Source organism: Scyliorhinus torazame, chromosome 21 (genome assembly GCF_047496885.1).
Source record: "Scyliorhinus torazame isolate Kashiwa2021f chromosome 21, sScyTor2.1, whole genome shotgun sequence".
NCBI lineage: Eukaryota > Metazoa > Chordata > Chondrichthyes > Carcharhiniformes > Scyliorhinidae > Scyliorhinus > Scyliorhinus torazame.
The window spans coordinates 15,706,195-15,724,118 of NC_092727.1; the positions used below are offsets into that span (position 1 = coordinate 15,706,195).

A 17,924-nucleotide genomic window follows, 5' to 3' on the forward strand; every position below is an offset into this window, starting at 1 on the left:
TGGGTTTTGTAAATTTTATGGGTAAACTTGAAATTCACTTATATTTGTTGCATTTTAACCATCATTTTTATTCTCAAATTGTCTTCCAATTTATTTATTCAGCTATGCTTTGCTGACTGGTAATTTAACCATAGAACATACAGTGCAGAAGGAGGCCATTCGGCCCATCGAGTCTGCATCGATCCCACTTAAGCCGTCACTTCCACCCTCTCCCCGCAACCCAATAACCCCTCCTATCCTTTTTGGATACTAAGGGCAACTTAGCGTGGCCAATCCACCTAACCTGCACGTCTTTGGACTGTGGGAGGAAACCGGAGCACCCGGAGGAAACCCACGCAGACACGGGGAGAACGTGCAGACTCGGCACAGACAGTGACCCAAGCCGGGAATCGAACCTGGGACCCTGGCACTGTGAAGCCACAGTGCTACCCACTGTGCTACCGTGCTGTCCAGTGGGCGACCATCATTCCGTTCTCAGAACTGAAGGCAGTCTGCCCTTCCCCCAATGATTTCTTCACCATCTCCAGGGGGGGCAATTCCTGTTGGACTGCAGTTTATTGGGAATGTTATTCCCTGGCATCTCAGTCGAGAGGCCAGTCCTCATGCTTGGCCCAAGGGAGCAGGCCACTTGCCCACGGTGCGCGATCAAGCAGAACATAATCATATTCTCACTTAGCAAAGTACTTGCTCTGGGAAACAAAATGTTTTTCCTCATCTCCCCTCTGGCCCCTTTACCAATTATTTAAACCTGTGTCCCCGACCTCTTGACAGTGAAAGTTCCTGCTTTACTTTTTCAAAACCCCTCAATATTTGAGCATCTCTATTAAAAGCACTCGGCCGTGTCTACTCAAAGCAGAACAATCCCATGATGGCCCTCACCATGGGCGCTATTGTGATCAATTTTCTCCACGCCCACCCCGGGGCATTGACAGCCTTTGTGAAGTGTCTGGTCCAATTCCAGACACAATTCGGAGGCTTTAACAGCGAATTCTAAAGGTTTCTTCTGGTCTGATTACACTTCGCGTGAAGCGTTCTGGGATGCTACTGGTGGCGCATAAATGCAAGTTAGTGTTGTTGAACACAATTTCCCTGTTTTTGCACTTCATGGCCGGAATTCTCCGGCCGTTGGGATTCTCTGTCCCCGCCGGCAGCGCACTCCAGCCCGCGGGTTTCCCGACAGCGTGGAGCGGCTTCAATGGGAAATCCCAGTGACAAGAGGCGGGAGGAGAGTCCGCTGAACGTGCCGGCGAGAAACACGCGGCTGGGGGCCGGAGAATTCAGCCCTACGCCTCTATTTAGCAAACTAAAAAAATCTCACATACTGGGCGCGATTCTCCACTCCCATGCCGGTTGGGAGAATCGCCTGGGCTGCCAAAATTTCCGGTCCGACGCCCTCCCGCGACCCTCCCAAGCGGCGAGTTCCGCGGGCCGGAGAATCGCCCGAGACACCCAAAATGGCGATTCTCCGGCACCCCCGCTATTCTCAGGTCCGGATGGGCCGAGCGGCCAGGCCAAAACGGCGGGTTCCCCCCGGCGCCGTCCACACCTGGTCGCTGCCGTCGGGAACAGCGCAGGAACGCAGGGGGGGCGGCCTGCTGGGGCTCGGGGGGGGGGGGGGGGGGGGGGATCCTGCACCGGGGCTACCTCAAATGTGGGGTGGCCCGCGATCGGTGCCCACCAATCGTCGGGCTGTCCTCTCTGAAGGAGGACCTCCTTCCTTCCGCGGCTCCGCAAGATCCGTCCGCCATCTTCTTGTGGGGCGGACTCGGAGAGGACGGCAAGCACGCATGCGCGGATTGGCGCCAGCCAACCCGCGCATGCGCGGGTGACGCCAGTTTTGCGGCGTCAGCCGCGTCATGTATGCGGCGCCGGCTTTACGCGGCGACAAGGCCTAGCGCGTGTAAATGACGCGGCCCTGCTCCTAGCCCATTATCGGGCCTTGAATCGGTCGGGATCGGGGCCGTTCCAGGAGTGGAGAATCCCGCCCACTACCTTAAAAAAAAAAAACACACACACAAGGCGGATATCTCCAGTCCTTCCCGACGGCAGGAACGTCCGGCGCTGCCGAATTTAACCCTTGCCACAGATTCCCCGACGGCAGCATGGGTGAGGAAATGAGGAGAACGCACAAATTCCACACAGGCAGTCACCCGAGGCCGGAATTGAACCCGGGACCTTGGTGCTGTGAGGCAGCAGTGCTAACCACTGTGCCACCGTGCCACCCTAATTGTTTTCTAATCACCATTAGGGCCATTCTGTGCCATGATGTGTTTCTTCCAAAGGGCAATTAACACAAACTTCTTTTTATTCACTTTTAAAATATCATTCAATACTTTGCAACATTTTTCTTGTGTGACATACGAGACTAAATTTATTCCAATAAAGTAAGTTTTCTGACGGTCCAACAATTATTTAACAGTTGGGCAACATCACTCTGCAAATTGATGATTATTGATAAAATTGCAGTCTGTGTGAGACAGAGGGGGAGACAAATAGAGAGTCAAGTGGTGGTTGAAGAGATTTAGTGCTGAGTGCAAGAATTGCAGATCATTGTGTAACAGCTGTCTGCCGGGAGTAGGCTGCTGGAGGCATCTGGGAAAGATAAAACGGAGGTCTTACAGCCTATGATGTGTGGAGTCAGCAGGCTGTTGGTCTCACTTGGGGTCTTGTGGCAAACAGCGCTGAGGGTCCGAATGCTTTTGCTCTTTTGCAGGTTGATGACAGCTTTAAGAGGCTGATAGTTTGATGTGGAGGGCGTGCCGATATCTGTGCCCATGGAGAAATCCCAACACATTCCATACTTTATTGAGGACACTGTATAATCCCACTGAACCGCATTCTTTCTGCATGGTACTCCCATTACCATTGCGTTCACCCCGATGAAGGGTGCAGATGTCAGCTCTCATTATTTTCAGCAAAGATGTAAACCAATCCATACTGTAATTAATGATTCCGCAGTTTTTTGCAATGCAAACATAATTAACGTCTGTTATGTTCCGAGTTAAGGAGCAAAGTTGACCTGATTACCCAATCAAAAGGGGAGTAAGCAGGAGAACAGAGGGAAAACCACCAGCACAGACACACTCGTCTAAATAGTCTCTTTCTGTGCAGTAGCGATCCCAGGTTAAACCAGCACCAGTCAGCTCTCTCTCAAAGCCCATGGTCCCCCGGGGACTATGGCGGCGAACATGTTTCATTCATTTTGTTAAACAGATTGATTATCAACCTGCAAATCCTTCCAATATGCATGCCTATGGCAGGTAATAAAAGTGGGAGAGTTTCCTGGCCAGCCAGAACTGTGGGAGGCAATGGGAAACTATTGCAGTACCTTCCCGAGCATAACCATGGGGCAACAATGGAGGTCCACGGTCACCAGCACCATGGTTACTGAAGAGAGAGTAGGAGTGGAAAAAAAAGAATGGGCAGGGTTTTCTGCGCTTGGGGCGTCTAAAACACAAAGGGGGTGGTGGGGCATGTTGTGTTATGTACTCTGGGATAACACAGGCTGCAACTCGATGCAGCTTTGACCAAAAGATACTCCAGACTTTGAAGTAAGTTCAATGTGATTTATTGAACCATCAGCACAGTTCTCTATGAGTTTGACTCCCCTGCTAATCTTGCTATAGTAACTCAGTCTAACTAACCAGTCTGCTCTAAGCCACGTGGTGGGTGTGATGCTTCTGATCTGCCCCTGTCCTTCTCTTTGAGTGTCACCTGTGGAAAGAGACAGAGCATGTGTGCCCTGTTCTTTTATATGGGCTGCCCCTTTGTGGTAGTGCCCCCTCTTGGTGTCTTGACTGCCCATTGTTCGTGTCCTATTCTATCTGTTCATTAGCTGTATGTCTGCATGTCATCACATCTCTGGTGCTCCCTCTAGTGTTTACTTAGTTGTAGTGTATTTACATTAACCCCTTGTGTATTTACAGTGATGCATATCACCACAGGGCACATCTCAGGCTTCAGAGCTGATTGTATAGAAACATAAAAAATAGGTGGAGTAGGCCATTCGGCCTATCAATTTCCCCGATACAATTTCCTGACTAATAAGGATTTCCTTCAGTTCCTCCTTCATGCTAGACCCTCTGTCCCCTAATATTTCCGGAAGGTTAATTGTGCCCTTGTTAGTGAAGAAACCGAGGACTAGTGAAGGACTGAGAGGAGAAGTTCCTCACTCCAAGGATTGTGAATCTTTGGGACTCTCTACCACTGAGGGTTCAGACTGTTTTATTGTTGAATACATTTAAGGCTGGGATAGGCAGGTTTTGGGGAATTAAGGATATGGGAGCGGGTGGGGGTGGGGGGCTGTGGAGCTGAAGCCCAGGATCAGCCACGAATGGCAGAACAGGCTTGATGGGCCGAATGGTTTACAGTGGTTCTATTTCCCGTGTCCCTATCGAATCAGCTTCTCTCTGGGCCAGCCCAAAACTCCCACCTGGAATTAACATTTCAGGTCAGTGATCTTTCATCCCAATCTAACTCAGCAGTTCCGATGGAAGGTCATCCAGCTGAATGGCTAACTCTGCTCCTCTCTCCACAGATGCTGCCAGACCTGCTGAGTATTTCCAGCATTTTCTGTTTTTATTTCAGATTTCCAGCATCTGCAGTATTTTGCACCCTTTTATACTAGTGTGGGTCATTATGTTGCTTTGTCAATGCATGTAAAACTGGCGCTATCAGATTGTACCACCATGGTCATCCCTCCCGATTTACCTACCCATTGTCTTTGGTTTCTAATGGATTGCCAATCTGAAATCATTACTTTAATCCCAGTGCGTTCACTAATACATGGTCATTGTTTTAGGGACCAGTAACAAAGAGTGTACTGGCTCTTCATCATTTTGCTCCCACAATCTCCAGGGTCTCGTCTTCCTTGGACAGAAGGGACTCTGTCCGACTCATAGTTCAGATTCTCCTTTTAACTGACCCCAGCTTAGATTTTGGGGCGGGGGAGGGCGGGGGGAGCGTCATTACAATGGCGAGGTTGGGCACATCAGAGGTGCTCATTCTAATCTGCCGGGTCCACTAGGTGAACCTCAGGGACTGGCAATTGGGGTGGGGGAGCGCAAGGAGTTTTTAAAAAAAGCCCTTAAATTTCTGCTGCCTGATTTGTTCTCCCGTGTGCCTTGCGTTCACATAGTTGGGTGCTGGGCCGAATGGAATTGAGCCCAGCTGTGAAGCACTTCATGGTTCTGTAGCCTGTCATCACCACAAGGTGCCCAATGGGCGCACAGCATATTGCCCATGTGATGCACTCTGTAGTCGAATGGCCAGCGGGCACTCAGGATCTGGGCCCGCACAAGAGTAGCTGCTCAGGTCAGAGCCTGTGAAACAGTGGGGCACATTTCTTACGGGTGAGAGAGAGCCAGGTTCTGATGTGTGCGATCTCGTTGGCAGCGGAGCGGCTAATCACACTCAAGTAAAAACATGTAGAAAGCGGCAGGTAATTGAGAACAGGCCCAATTACTGCTGTGAAACAAAAACATTCGAGTCAGGAGGCAGTAAGCCCATTCCCCAAGCGGAAATGAAGGCCAGCTGCAGCTACAATGTGCTGCGCACCGGCTAATTACAGTAACTTAGAATTAATAACCAACAGTTTGCTGACAATGGACAGAATGTTCTGTCTATAACAATCACAATTCTCTACTGACTGGCGACACACCATGAACTAATCACATCATATACATGCAACATGTACAAGCTCAACTTTAACTAAATAGGAGCCGTGTTTTCCTGATGGAGTTAGTTTTGTTGTCGCTGCACTGGCATTTCTCAGGCTCATCGGAAACGAACACCACCTAGATTAGGAATCGACCACACGTATGCTTCTTACAAAGCTCCCTCGCAAATTACAGTTGACTGCTTCATGCACCATTCCTGAAGCGCGATTTGCTCCCATCGGAGCCTGTGCCAATCCAGCACTAGTCCAAGTAAAAGTGAATTATTCCAAAGGAAATTGAACGGGAAGGGTATAGGAAGGGGACAGACACAAGACTCATCTCCGATTCTATCACTCATGAGCACCAAGCTAATGTGGGGGTCACGATGCTCACACCCATATACCACCCATTTGGCGACAAAGATTTTTCACTCGCATTCGCCATCAGCAAGAACGGCCACACGGGCGCAAAAGTCGGGAAATGAGATTCTCGCCAGGGAGATGGCATTTCCCGCTTCTCATGGTGACATCACGAGGTTCCTGCCGCATTTTAATAAATTTCACTACATTTCAAATACGATTAAAGGGCTTTCTAGCCATATGACTCCCCCCCCACCCCCCGTCACTAAATATTCATACCTCACCAATGTCACATCGGCGAGGCTCACAACAGCTATTTATTTTATTTTTTAAATTTAGAGTAACCCACATTGGGTAGATGAGAAACCCACGCAAACACGGGGAGAATGTGCAAACTCCACACGGACAGTGACCCAGAGCTGAGATCGAACCTGGGACCTCGGCGCTGTGAGGCAGCAGGGTTAACCCACTGCGCCACCGTGCTGCCCCCACAACAGCTATTTATGAACGGGACGCAGCCGAGGGGAGCCCCGCTGGCGGCCCCAAATATAGCACTCGGGGAAGAGGGACAAGCTTGGCCACCCAACTCGACAGTGACAGGGGGAGCAGGCAACCTGGCATTGAGAGGGAGGGATTGGGCACTGTGGGGGTGGGGGGGGGGGGGGGGGGTGGGGAGAGAGAGAGAGAGGAGAGAGAGAGAGAGAGAGACAGCCCCCAATATCTTTGCGGTGGCCACAGGGGAGGTGGGGATCTACAGGAGCGAGTCCCATGTCAGTTCTCTTCAGAGTGTCCTTTGAAGATGGCGCCCCGATCTCTGTGGAGCCTGCCTTGCTCTATTAGGTCCTGCCCTGTCCATTACAGCGTAATCCAGGTCCCCCATCCCGATTTTCTTGCCCGAGTGGCTCAAGATCTGGCTGTGCATTTCAAAAGATACACACCGGTTTTCAGACAGAGCCTGGCACCCTGGCAAATTATGGTAAAATTCCACCCAGCCTGTTGGGACTGGAAACCTACAGCTGCCAGCATCAGTCCACACCTTTCAGCATAACCTGAAACCTTCTTTGACTGAATTTTACATCCGGTACAGGAAAAAAACTCTCATACCAGAAATTACCGCCCACCTTTTTTTCCACTTACCGCCAAGTGCCCTGACCGTGTCCCTGGAACTTTAGAGTTGAAGTAACTGGATAACTGCTCGAGATTTTTTTCCCCCACGGTTTCAAAGGTGCAATCCGGCGTAGCTTTTTTATTAATCAGGTGTCTCAATTTCCCGTCAACTGTGCAACCCAGGAAGGCAATTTAATTTAGCTTTCCATTCGGACAAGGAAACAGCAGGCAGGCAAATGCAGCATGAAACAAAAGCTGCCTGTGCTGCGAACTTTACCTACTTGTCGACAAGTAGTCAGATCCTTGATATGTCTCAATTTTTGTGTACAAAAAATACCAGAAACAGGGAGAGGAAATTTGGTCCGAATAGACAAGCCTCCTCTCTGACCCCAATCTGCCAATATCCTTCATCTCAAACACATTACTAATCATTCTTTTTGCCCCTCTCCGAAAACAAATGTGCTTTTGAACATTTTGAATGAATTTGTGCAAATCTCTGTTCGTCAAATCACTTTAAACAACTGGATCAGGACGAATGATTTGTTACAAAGACACATGACTCGACAAACGCTGAAAATTTGAACACTGCTCACAAGTTCCATAATTGCGCCTGAGAAAGTCCCAGTCCTTGAAAGCTAAGTGGCGGGATTCTCCTTCCCGCTGCACCCGTTTTCGGGTGCGACGTGCCCCCGCCGGCAGTGGGATTCTCCGTCCCGTCAGCCGGCCAATGGGGTTTCCCATTGTGGGCACTCCCACGCCGTCGGGAAATCCGGGAGCGTGAGTGCGCTGCCGGCGAAGCGGAGAATCCCGCCGACGGAGAATCCAGCCCACAAAGTCACTTTGCCATAACTTGGTGTAAATAGAAAATCGTCACGAAAATAAAAAAGGGACCGATTGGAAAATGTTTTTTTAAAAACACAAGACAGCATAGGTCACAGGGCATAGGATGTCCTATTGTGGTGGAAGCAATAAAAACCTGCATCTATGTAGCATCTTTGACGTACATAAACCTCCACTTCCCGGGGCATTCAGCAGGCAAAAATTGACACATCAGCAGAAGATACAAAAGCGGGATTCTCGGAACAGAGAATTCCAAAGGCCGGAGAATTCCGGCCAAAAGCTTGGCCAAATGGTACATTTTCATGAGAGAGAGAGAGAGAGAGAGAGAGCAGGTGCCGAGGAGTATCTCAGGGTAAATTTGTCTTGTTCTTTTAAAATATGTTCAGAGTTTGTGCGATCCACGAACATGGAGTTCTGCTGCAAAATACAAATGCAGGATTGTCTACAGTAAAAAACAATTGTTGGAAGGATTCAGAATCAAAGAAAAAGATTTATTAAAAACAAGTATGCTTCCTCTAAGGCCAAAGACCGCCGAACAACAGTTTATTTTCCTCTGTAAGACATACATGGTTTAAAACCAACAGTCCTCGGTACATTCAGCAGTTGCAAGACCAAAAATAGAGAAAATATTGGCCAATTAAATGCGTAACAGCAACAGTCCGATTGCCATAAGATCAATGTCAGAAACTAACCCTCTACAATGCAGAACAATCCAGAAAGACCTCATTTCAACCAATGTTTGGGTTCACCAGCTATGCAAGACAGGTCTCATCTTATGACTGAGGAGCTTAAAGATAGAATTTCAGAGCTTTGAAGGGAGATGTTTTCTGCCAGTGATGAGAGATAGATGGTGTATATAATATAAACCCAAGCTGGATGTGTGGGGGGTGCCTGCAAGCGTGCACATGCCAATGAGGTAATATTACCTCATGGGGCAAAGGTAAGATGCCAGATAACCTCGCCAATCTAAACATCCTGTCAGCCAATTAAAACAAATTTAGCTAAATCACTATCAACAAAGAACATCAAAGAACAAACTCGCCCGACACCAATGAAAACCTACTAATCTTACCGCCAATGTGACCTCGAAAGTTCAAATTAACCCTTTTTGCCAACACAGATTTTTCAAGGTTAAAAACAATTAGAACTTCAGACCTCAGCTGGAGTACTGTGGCCTGTTCTAGGCTCCACACCTCAGGAAAGATGTAACGGCCACAGAAAGGATATGGAGGAAGTTTACCCGGCGGTTACCGTGAACGCGCAACTTCAGTTGTGCGGCCAGGTGGGAGGAGTTAGGGTCTCCTTGGAACAGGGAAGGTTAAGGCGTGACCTCATGAGATTTTGAAGATGTTGAGAGGTTTTTGAATCACAGAATCTTTGCGGTGCAGAAAAGGCCATTTGGCCCATCGAGTTCATGCTGGAGCTCTAACAGAGCATTCTACTTGGTCCCACTCCTCTTGCCTTATCCATGTAGCCTTACACATGCACGACAGGGGAATGGCTTCCTTCTGCAGCAAGTTCCTACGATTCAATAACATTGCAACCAGGTGACATTATTTTAATTGCGACTAGTTATCATTCAGCAACATTAAGAAAGAATCCTCGGCCTAGATCTTGTTGCATATATTCTGCACCCATGAACTTCAAAGTTCAATAATGACTGGGATACAGATGCCTAGTTTTACCGAGGGAAGAATCAATTTGTGCAGATCCTGTGAATCAATTGGCAAATGTTTAGGAAATAGCTGCAAATATAGATGTATAATAGAGGGGACAATTTGTTCACATGAATGAGAAGAGGGAGGGGGTATCAGCAATCTGTGTTTGTGCTGGTACTCATAAGAGCATTGGAGTTACCATTGCCCAGAAACTGAACTGGACCAGCCACATAAATACTGTGGCTAGAGGAGGAATGGTGGCGCAGTGGTTAGCACTGTTGCCTCACGGCACCGAGGACCCGGGTTCGATCTAACTTGCCCCTTAATTGGAAAAAACAGAATTGGGTACTCTAATGTTTTTTCAAAAACTTCAAAAGACATTTTGGGGGCAAATCTCAAAAAAAAAAATTTAAAAATTCCCATAGCCTGTCCGCCATCTGCAAGGCACAAATTAAGGTGAAATACTCCCTATTTGCCTGGAGGAGTGCTGCTCCAACAACACTCAAGAAGCTCAACACCATCCAGGACAAAGTAGCCCGCTTGATTGGGACCCCATTCACCACCTTAAACATTCATTTCCTCCACCGCTGATGCACAGTGGCACAATGCTTACCTGTGATAAGATATCCTGAAGAACTCGCCACGCCTCCTTTGACAGCACCTCCCAAACCCATGAACTCACCAACTGGAAGGGCAAGGGCGGTGGATGCACGGGAACACCATCCCTTGCAAGTTCCCCTTCAACTGACTCACCACCCTGACATGGAGCTGTATTGCCGTTCCTTCCATGTTGCTGGGACAAAATCCTGGAACTGGCGCCCTAACAGCACTGTGCGCGTACCTACACCAGAAGGACCGCGGCGGTTCAAAAAAGTGGCTCACCGTCACCATCACCATCTCAAAGGACTCCAGGGATGGACAATAAATGCTGGCCAGTGATGCCCACATCTCAGGAATGAATCATTTTTAAAAACCTGGCTGGACATGAAGATCTATACTTCTCAATTCATGCAGAGATTCCCTACCCAATTTACCCTCAACACGGAGGCACTCTATCATTGTCAAAGTACTCTCTTCCGACATGGTACCTCACCATACTGATATTCAGCTGGCAACCTCTTGTTGCCATGGAATCTATTTCTGCCATCCCTATGGTCAAGATATTTGACAAGTCTGTGCCGCTGATCACTTACGTGTCTATGATGCGTTTTGCCCCGATGAGCGAAGACATCCCACTAGGGCAGTGCAGTGTGAGTTCCAGAGAGCCCCGCGCAGGATGCGCTATCGTCACGGTCACAGCCACATGTTCCAAGGTCTTCATGCCGGATATGCTCAAGTCATCAGCGGTCACTGTGAAAAGCAGGATGAGGATTCAGCCCAATTTATACTGGACGCATAAATAAGCAGCAAAATGGGTCCACAATCGGCCACTAAATTGCCAATTCAAGCACAGAGGATGGATACAAGTTGCCCCTGGCCCTGACCCTTGGTAATACCAACCTAGCACTGTCACCAAAAAGAAAATGCTGGAAAATCTCATCAGGTCTGCCAGCATCTGCAGGAAAGAGCGAACGTTTCGAGTCCAGGTGACCCTTTGTCAAAGCCCGAGCACTGTCAAAATGTACCAGGCGGCAGCGCCAGGAGCTGACCCTAGTGGGAGTTCCATTTAGTTGGGGGGGGGGGGGGAGAACATATACGTGTGGTGGGTTTTGGGGGGTGGGGTGGGAAATGGGAGAGCGGACAGTGAGGTGGGGGGATGCTCGTGATTAATGTTGGTTTGGGGGGGGGGGGGGGGGGGGGGGGGAGTGGCGGTAAGCCCCCGAGACCTCCCGGATGTGAGTTGGGGGCCGTTAGGTGCCGTGCTGGTTGGGGCGCCTCTTAAAGATGGGATCGCGATCTGTTTGGAGCTGGTTCGCGATCTAAGAGGTCCCACCCAGCCAGAGTGACAACATAAACCACGCCCACACAAACGTACATGAGACATTCCGCCGAATCAATCTAGTGAACCTTCTTTGAACCGCCTCTAATGCATTTACACCATCCTTCAAGTAAGGTAACCAAAACAGTGTGCAGTACAGTCTCACCAATACCATATATAGAGTTGCAACAACACTTCCCTACTTTTCTACTCTATTCCATTAGTAATGAATGTCAAAATTCCATTTGCCTTCCTCATTACCTGCAGCATCTGCATACTAACTTTCTGCGATTCATGCACGAGGACATCCAGATCCCTCTGCACTGAAGCATTCTGAAGTTTCTCTCCATTCAGATACGTTGCTCTTTTATTCCTCCGACCAAAATGTATAACCTCACACTTATCCACGTTAAATTTCACCTGCCAAATTTTGGCCCACTCACCTAACCTCCCCATGACCATTTGTAAATGTATTTCCTCATTACAACTTGCTTAGAAATCATAGAATTTACAGTGCAGAAGGAGGCCATTCGGCCCATGTAGTCTGTACCGACCCTTGGAAAGGGCACCATACTAAGCCCACACCTCCACCATGTCCCCGTAACCCAGTAACCCTCTCTAACCGTTTTTTATACCTGTATTAGTATCCTCTGCATATGTGGGTTTAAACATTCTATCCCTGCATCTAAGTCATTAATATAGGGCACGATCTACCAGCTGCGTTACCGCGTGGTGCAACGCGGCCGGTAGATGCTGGGAGATCCCTCTTCCAGGATTTATCCAGTTCGCCACGCCTCGTGAGATTTTACATGATCTCATGAGACGTCGCAATGTGAATTCCCCCCATTATGGGCGGATCAGTTTTGGCAAATCTGTATATTAAGAATGCGACAACTAGTCTCACTCTAATATACACTCCCACCATCTACCCAATGTGTAGGATCTAAACCCCTTACCTTGGAGATATTGGGCGAGCGCTGTTCAGTGCTGGTCTCCACAAACGGCGACCAGACGGAACAGCACTTGTGGGGTCTCCCAGGGGATCGGAGGCCCCCCCGGAGCTTGCCCTCTGGACAGAGTGGCACCCTGTCCGCACCTAGGTGGCACTGCCAGCAGGCAGGGGAACTACCAGTGTGGCACTGCCAAGGTGCAAAGCTGGCATTTATTCTTGCGGGACGGGCCCCACTATTTATATCTTGGCAACCAAAAAAAGCCCCTTTTACCCCCACTCTCTGCTTTCTATTGGTTAGCAGTCTCCTATCCAAGCTATCAACAGGCTGCTGATTTGATATTCGTTTTAGGGTATCCCACAAAGTCAAAATCTATCCCAAAGATTCTTTTTCAAAGACCCGTTTGAGGCGTGAAAAATGCACTTCGAGCCTCACAAGGCTGCCAGCTTGGAACGAGACGGCACACAAAGCTGGCAAGAGGCCTGGCTCCACGTAACAGGACACAGCAACATACTTTAACCATAACAGGTAGCTCTCCTGTAAAGATCTGACAGGGTCACTGAAATCTAATTTACTCCAGGCCGTCTGTGCTGCAGAATAGGACTCAATCCATTCCTTCCTCACAGTGTAAACAATTCAAATAAGTCCACCATCATTCAGCAGATGCACAAGCCGATGTAATGTACAATTTGGAACGAGGCAGGATCTACCAGAGTGTTCATTCCTTGGAGCATTGAAGTGAAGGTTGTAATGCTAGCCCGCAGACTGGACACTGGTGTCTCCAAGGGAGCTCTGCTTTGCCAAGTCTCTACCGTTTTACACATTGGTAATTTAATGTCTTAACTCTTTCTCTAATACTTATTAAGCTGCTGGGGTTTGAAACACATGAATGTGGATGGGTCACAGTTCTCAACTTTCATTTTCTAGTTAATAACCGTATGCTGGAAGGGCTAAACCGACTTGGCACTGAATCACAAAATTGCCCATTATGCCCTTACAATCCTGGACTCTGCTGTGCTCATGGGAGAGAGGGAAATCAGCACATGGTAACAGCAGGAGGCCATTCAGCAGCCCCCCCTCCACCCGAGCCTGGTCCGCCATTCAATGAGATCATGGCATGTCTGTATCTTAACTCCATTTTCTGCCTTGGCTCCTTAAAACGCCTGACTGACAAAAAGAACTATCGATCTCAGAATTAAAATAATTAATTGAGCTTCAGTGTCTCCTGTGGCAGAGAGGTCCGCAGTTCCACCCCGCGCCATTGCATGAAGAAGCGTGGCCTGACTCCGAGTTTAAGGTTATGCCCCTTTGCTTTCAATGTCTCAGGGCTAAGGTGGAAGGGGGGTGGGTGGGGGAGTGTCCCCTGGGGGAAGTGTTTTTGCTCCTGATACTCATCTGTGAACAGAGAGAAAGTAAAATAGATTGTATGGTGCCTCTGGGACTTGGGCACATAATTTAAACTCACACGAGGGAGTGCCGCACTGCCAGAGGTACTGCCGTTAGGCTGACATATTAAAGTGAGGTGGCCCAGTCTGCTCTCTCTCTCAATTAAAAATCCCACTGCACAATTTGAAGAACAGCACTGGAGGGCTCTTGGCCAACATTCATCCCTCAAATCAGGACCACTGAAACCAGGTAACTAGTCACATATCTCATTATTTGAGAGTCCCTAACGTGATACAAACTGCTTTGAGCATTTGCCCAAATAACAAAAGTGTCTGCACAGCGAATAAAATCTACTGGCAGTGAAGTATTTGGGGATATCTCGAGAATCTGAAATTCACTATATAAATGCAGGGCTGTTAGCAGCGGAGGAGTTTGCGAAGGCAGAAGGACTGTGGCAGAACTGAGAAGTTCAGAAATGGCCATGTGCCGATGTAACCTCGTGACTGTATTTTCTTACTTTTTGTTTCACTGCGTGCGGGTGTATGGGCTAAAGGAGCCAATGTTGTATATATTTGGACAAGGGAAGTGATGGGACTTTCACTCGAAATGAGGGCTCTTTGGGGTGTAGGTGGATATGCGGGGTTTGTATGCTAAAAGGGGATTTCTGGGCTTTCCTAGGGCCGGGCAAGGGGGAAAGGGACCCGGGCGGGGCCTTCACGCTGGCCGGTTTAAGCCGGCCAGTGAATGGGAGTGAGGTGGGGGGAGGGGCTGCGGCCATCGGAGCCTGACAGAACAGGGTCCGAGTGGTCTAGCCGGGGTGGAAAGTTGGGGGGGAAGGAACAGAGGTTGGGGGGGGGAGGAGTTTTACAAGAGGCAGTGGACGGGAGGAGTTGGAGACTGGGGGTGGTGGTGGTGGCGGGGGGGTGGGGGGGGGGGGGGGGGTGTACAACTCTTGGGTATCATGTACGGTACTCTTTCAGAGGTTGGAGGGCGTTGAGTGTAGGGGGTGGAGGGGGAGTGGACTCTATAGGTAAATGGTGACCATGGGCGGTCCCGGACTCCTTTTTCTTTTTCTCCTTTGTTTTTTTGTTGCCACGGTGGGAGGGTTTGTTTTATTGGATGCATTTATTGACAGGTGGGCCGTTGTTTGGGGTGGTGGGAGGATGGGATCGTTGGTATTGTTAAGGGGATTGATTTTGTATTTGTTACCGTTTACTGTTTGGGGGGGGATGTAAATCTTGAAGGAAAATGTGAAAATGGGAGAATTAAAACATTAAAAAATAAAATTAATGCAGGGCGGTCAGTTAGATTGCTCCTTGCTTTCCATACATTTGACTTTCACCATCCAGTCTCACAAACGACGCTTGGCCATCTTTTGGGCAAGGTAGTGGAACTTGCCAAACTGTGTCTAGGTGCCTTCGGGATGAGGCTGGGGAAAAGAGAAAGAAACTTGGGAAAAATTCCCTGAAGTAAAGCGGCAGTGGCTAAAGAAATACGAGAAGCTCCCAGTCGCCAAAACAAACCGTCACTGCTGAAGTTCAGGAAAAGCGAGACTCTTCTCGACTGAGCCCATCCACCATTTTATTGGTGCTGCTCTTAATTAGTAGCGAGGGAAAGCACAGTTTTAAAATAAAAAAAAGTTCTGAGCGTCTTTTTATTCCTGATAAAACAATGAGTTGGCAATCTTCTGCCGAGCATATTGAAAGGAATCGGATAACTCGGGTTTTGAACGCTGTCCAACATCCAGTGACAGATCGAGCCGCCGTCCGCATTTTACTGATATTTCTGCTTGGAGCAGTAACATTGCCTTAAATGGTCAAAAAGCAGGGTAACCTGGCGATGGACCAGCATCAGCATTGGAGTAGCTTCTTGTCTACTTTAATGATTGCATCACATTTCCTCCTTGATAAATTTTCATTGGAACGTCACTCTCAACCACATTTGAGCCAAAAGTTATAAATAATGTTCAGATAGTAAAACCACTGCACTTGCATGACATCATTGGTCTGGCGATATTAACCATCCAAAAACAAGTTGTTGAGTTTTCTTCGGTTTCAAAATGAGAAAAAAATATAGTTTCCTCACAGCACACACGCTTTCCTCCCCATCCCCATTACGGTCTGCTAAAATACCTGGACAGGGGGTCTTGGGGTGCAGTGGGTAGAGGCCCTGCCTCGGAGCCAGATGTTCAAATCTTCCTCCAGGACTTGACGACCAAGGGAGGTGTGCGCATAATGCGGCCAAAGCAGGTTGACTATGTCCTTCCAACACAGGCTAGTGGCTGGCGGTAAGAGTGGGCGAGATTGCGGTTCAGCCTTGTGATGGAAAGAATGTTGGAGCCTCTACCGTCCCCATTCAAAACTCCAGGTGTACAGTGTGCATGTAAAAGTGTCTCTTGCAGCAGCAACCTGGATTCCTTGTGTGGCTGGTTGGCTCGATTTGCTGGATGACCAACGTGGATCTGATTATTGCCAACAGCGCAGAGTTTGATCCACGTTCTGGCCAGGGTGGCTTCACCCCAGGTCATGGCGCTGTGTCTTCGTTCAGAGAACTGAAGAAGAATGTCCGTGTGGTCATCAGACTTGGACAGGACTGGGTTTGGTTGTGATGGCCACCTGCACTCCAGGCCAATGATCTCTCCACAGGGGCCGAGAGTGGACGAGGGATGGTCTCTGCAACAATTCTCCCCAGCAGCATATTCCACTGGCCGTAACTCAACCCAGCAGCTTGGGTGAGCAATTCATGGAAATAATCACACTGGATTGGAAGACCGCTCCTTCTCCCAAAATAAACTTGGTATTCCTGGTGATTACTCAGAGCTCTCGCTGGCCCTAGCCAGTCACCAAAGCAAAAGTGTCCCCAAATGCACGCACCAAAGTGTGAGGTCATAGACTGGATTGGATAAACGCAAAGCTCAATGCACCCATCCATTGCAGACTGCTCGTAACTGGGTAGTCAACCATCCTACCAGAACAGCCTGCAGGGCACCAGGCAGGTCACCCCGAGGCTCCCTGGGAAAATAGAGCATAAAATGAAAAAAATAAGGCCTACCTTATTGGTTGGAATTTTAATGGGGAGGCAGTGGTCCGCCTCAGCTACTTCAGGGGAGCCCTGAACGGCCAGCTAATGAGCAGCTGTTGGGGTCCCTGACCCTTAAAAGGGTTAGACCCCGCCTCCGAGCTGATGACCAATCAGAAAGAGGGTCAGCAGCTCTCCAGTACCAGCACTGCCACCGGGAGCAGTAGCCAATGCACTCAGCCAGAAGAAGCAGCATGGGCACTGTTTTGCTATGTACTCTGGGACAACACGGGCTGCAACTGGATGCAGCTTTAACCAAAAGATACTCCAGACCTTGAAGTTAGTTCAATCTGATTTATTGAACCAGTAGCACAGTTCTCTAGTAGTTCGACTCTCTGCTAACCTAAGTGTGGTTACTCTGTCTGACTGAGCCAGACTAGCTCTGAGCCACGTGCTGGAGGTGTGATACTGTAAATACACCCTGACTCACTCTGTGGAGTGCGAGTGCCTCGTGCCTTTTATAGTGAGATACCACCCCCGAGTGTCCTGCCTGCTCATTGGTCATGTCCTGTTCTCTGTGTTCATTAGCCCCCTCTCTGTGCCTGTCTGTATATCATTATCTGCATGTCTGCAGATCATGACAGGACCACGCTGAGAACAAGGTAGGTGGGTTCAGGCTGGGTTGGGCAGGGTGGGCACGGCGAATTGGTGAGGGCAGGGTGGGGGCCAATTGCCACCGGGCGAGGGGTGCTCCTGTGGAGCACAGAGCGCACGATCAGAAGGGCACTTGCCTAGACCACAGGGAAACAGCAAGGCCACCAGAGTTTACCAGGTGGTCTACACAAATAGCCCACCTACTGCTGCTAAACGGCAAGAGGGAAGATGCCCTTATTTATTTTTAAAAATATTTATTTATTCTCCTCCTTTTTCACATTTTCCCCCAAATTTACACCCACCAACAATAAACAATAATCAGTAACAAATATGTCAATCCCCATATCAATAACAATGATCCCACCCTCCCACCAAAC

At 48.8% G+C, this 17,924-nt stretch overlaps 1 protein-coding gene across 1 annotated transcript in view; it reads right to left on the bottom strand.

Annotated features, from left to right (window-relative positions):
* Positions 1–17,924, bottom strand: part of LOC140398196 (proprotein convertase subtilisin/kexin type 7-like) — a 261,903-nt gene that overhangs the window by 26,731 nt on the left and 217,248 nt on the right. The window contains 1 exon segment of the mRNA XM_072486557.1: positions 10,815–10,971. Coding sequence (XP_072342658.1) covers positions 10,815–10,971 — 157 coding nt within the window.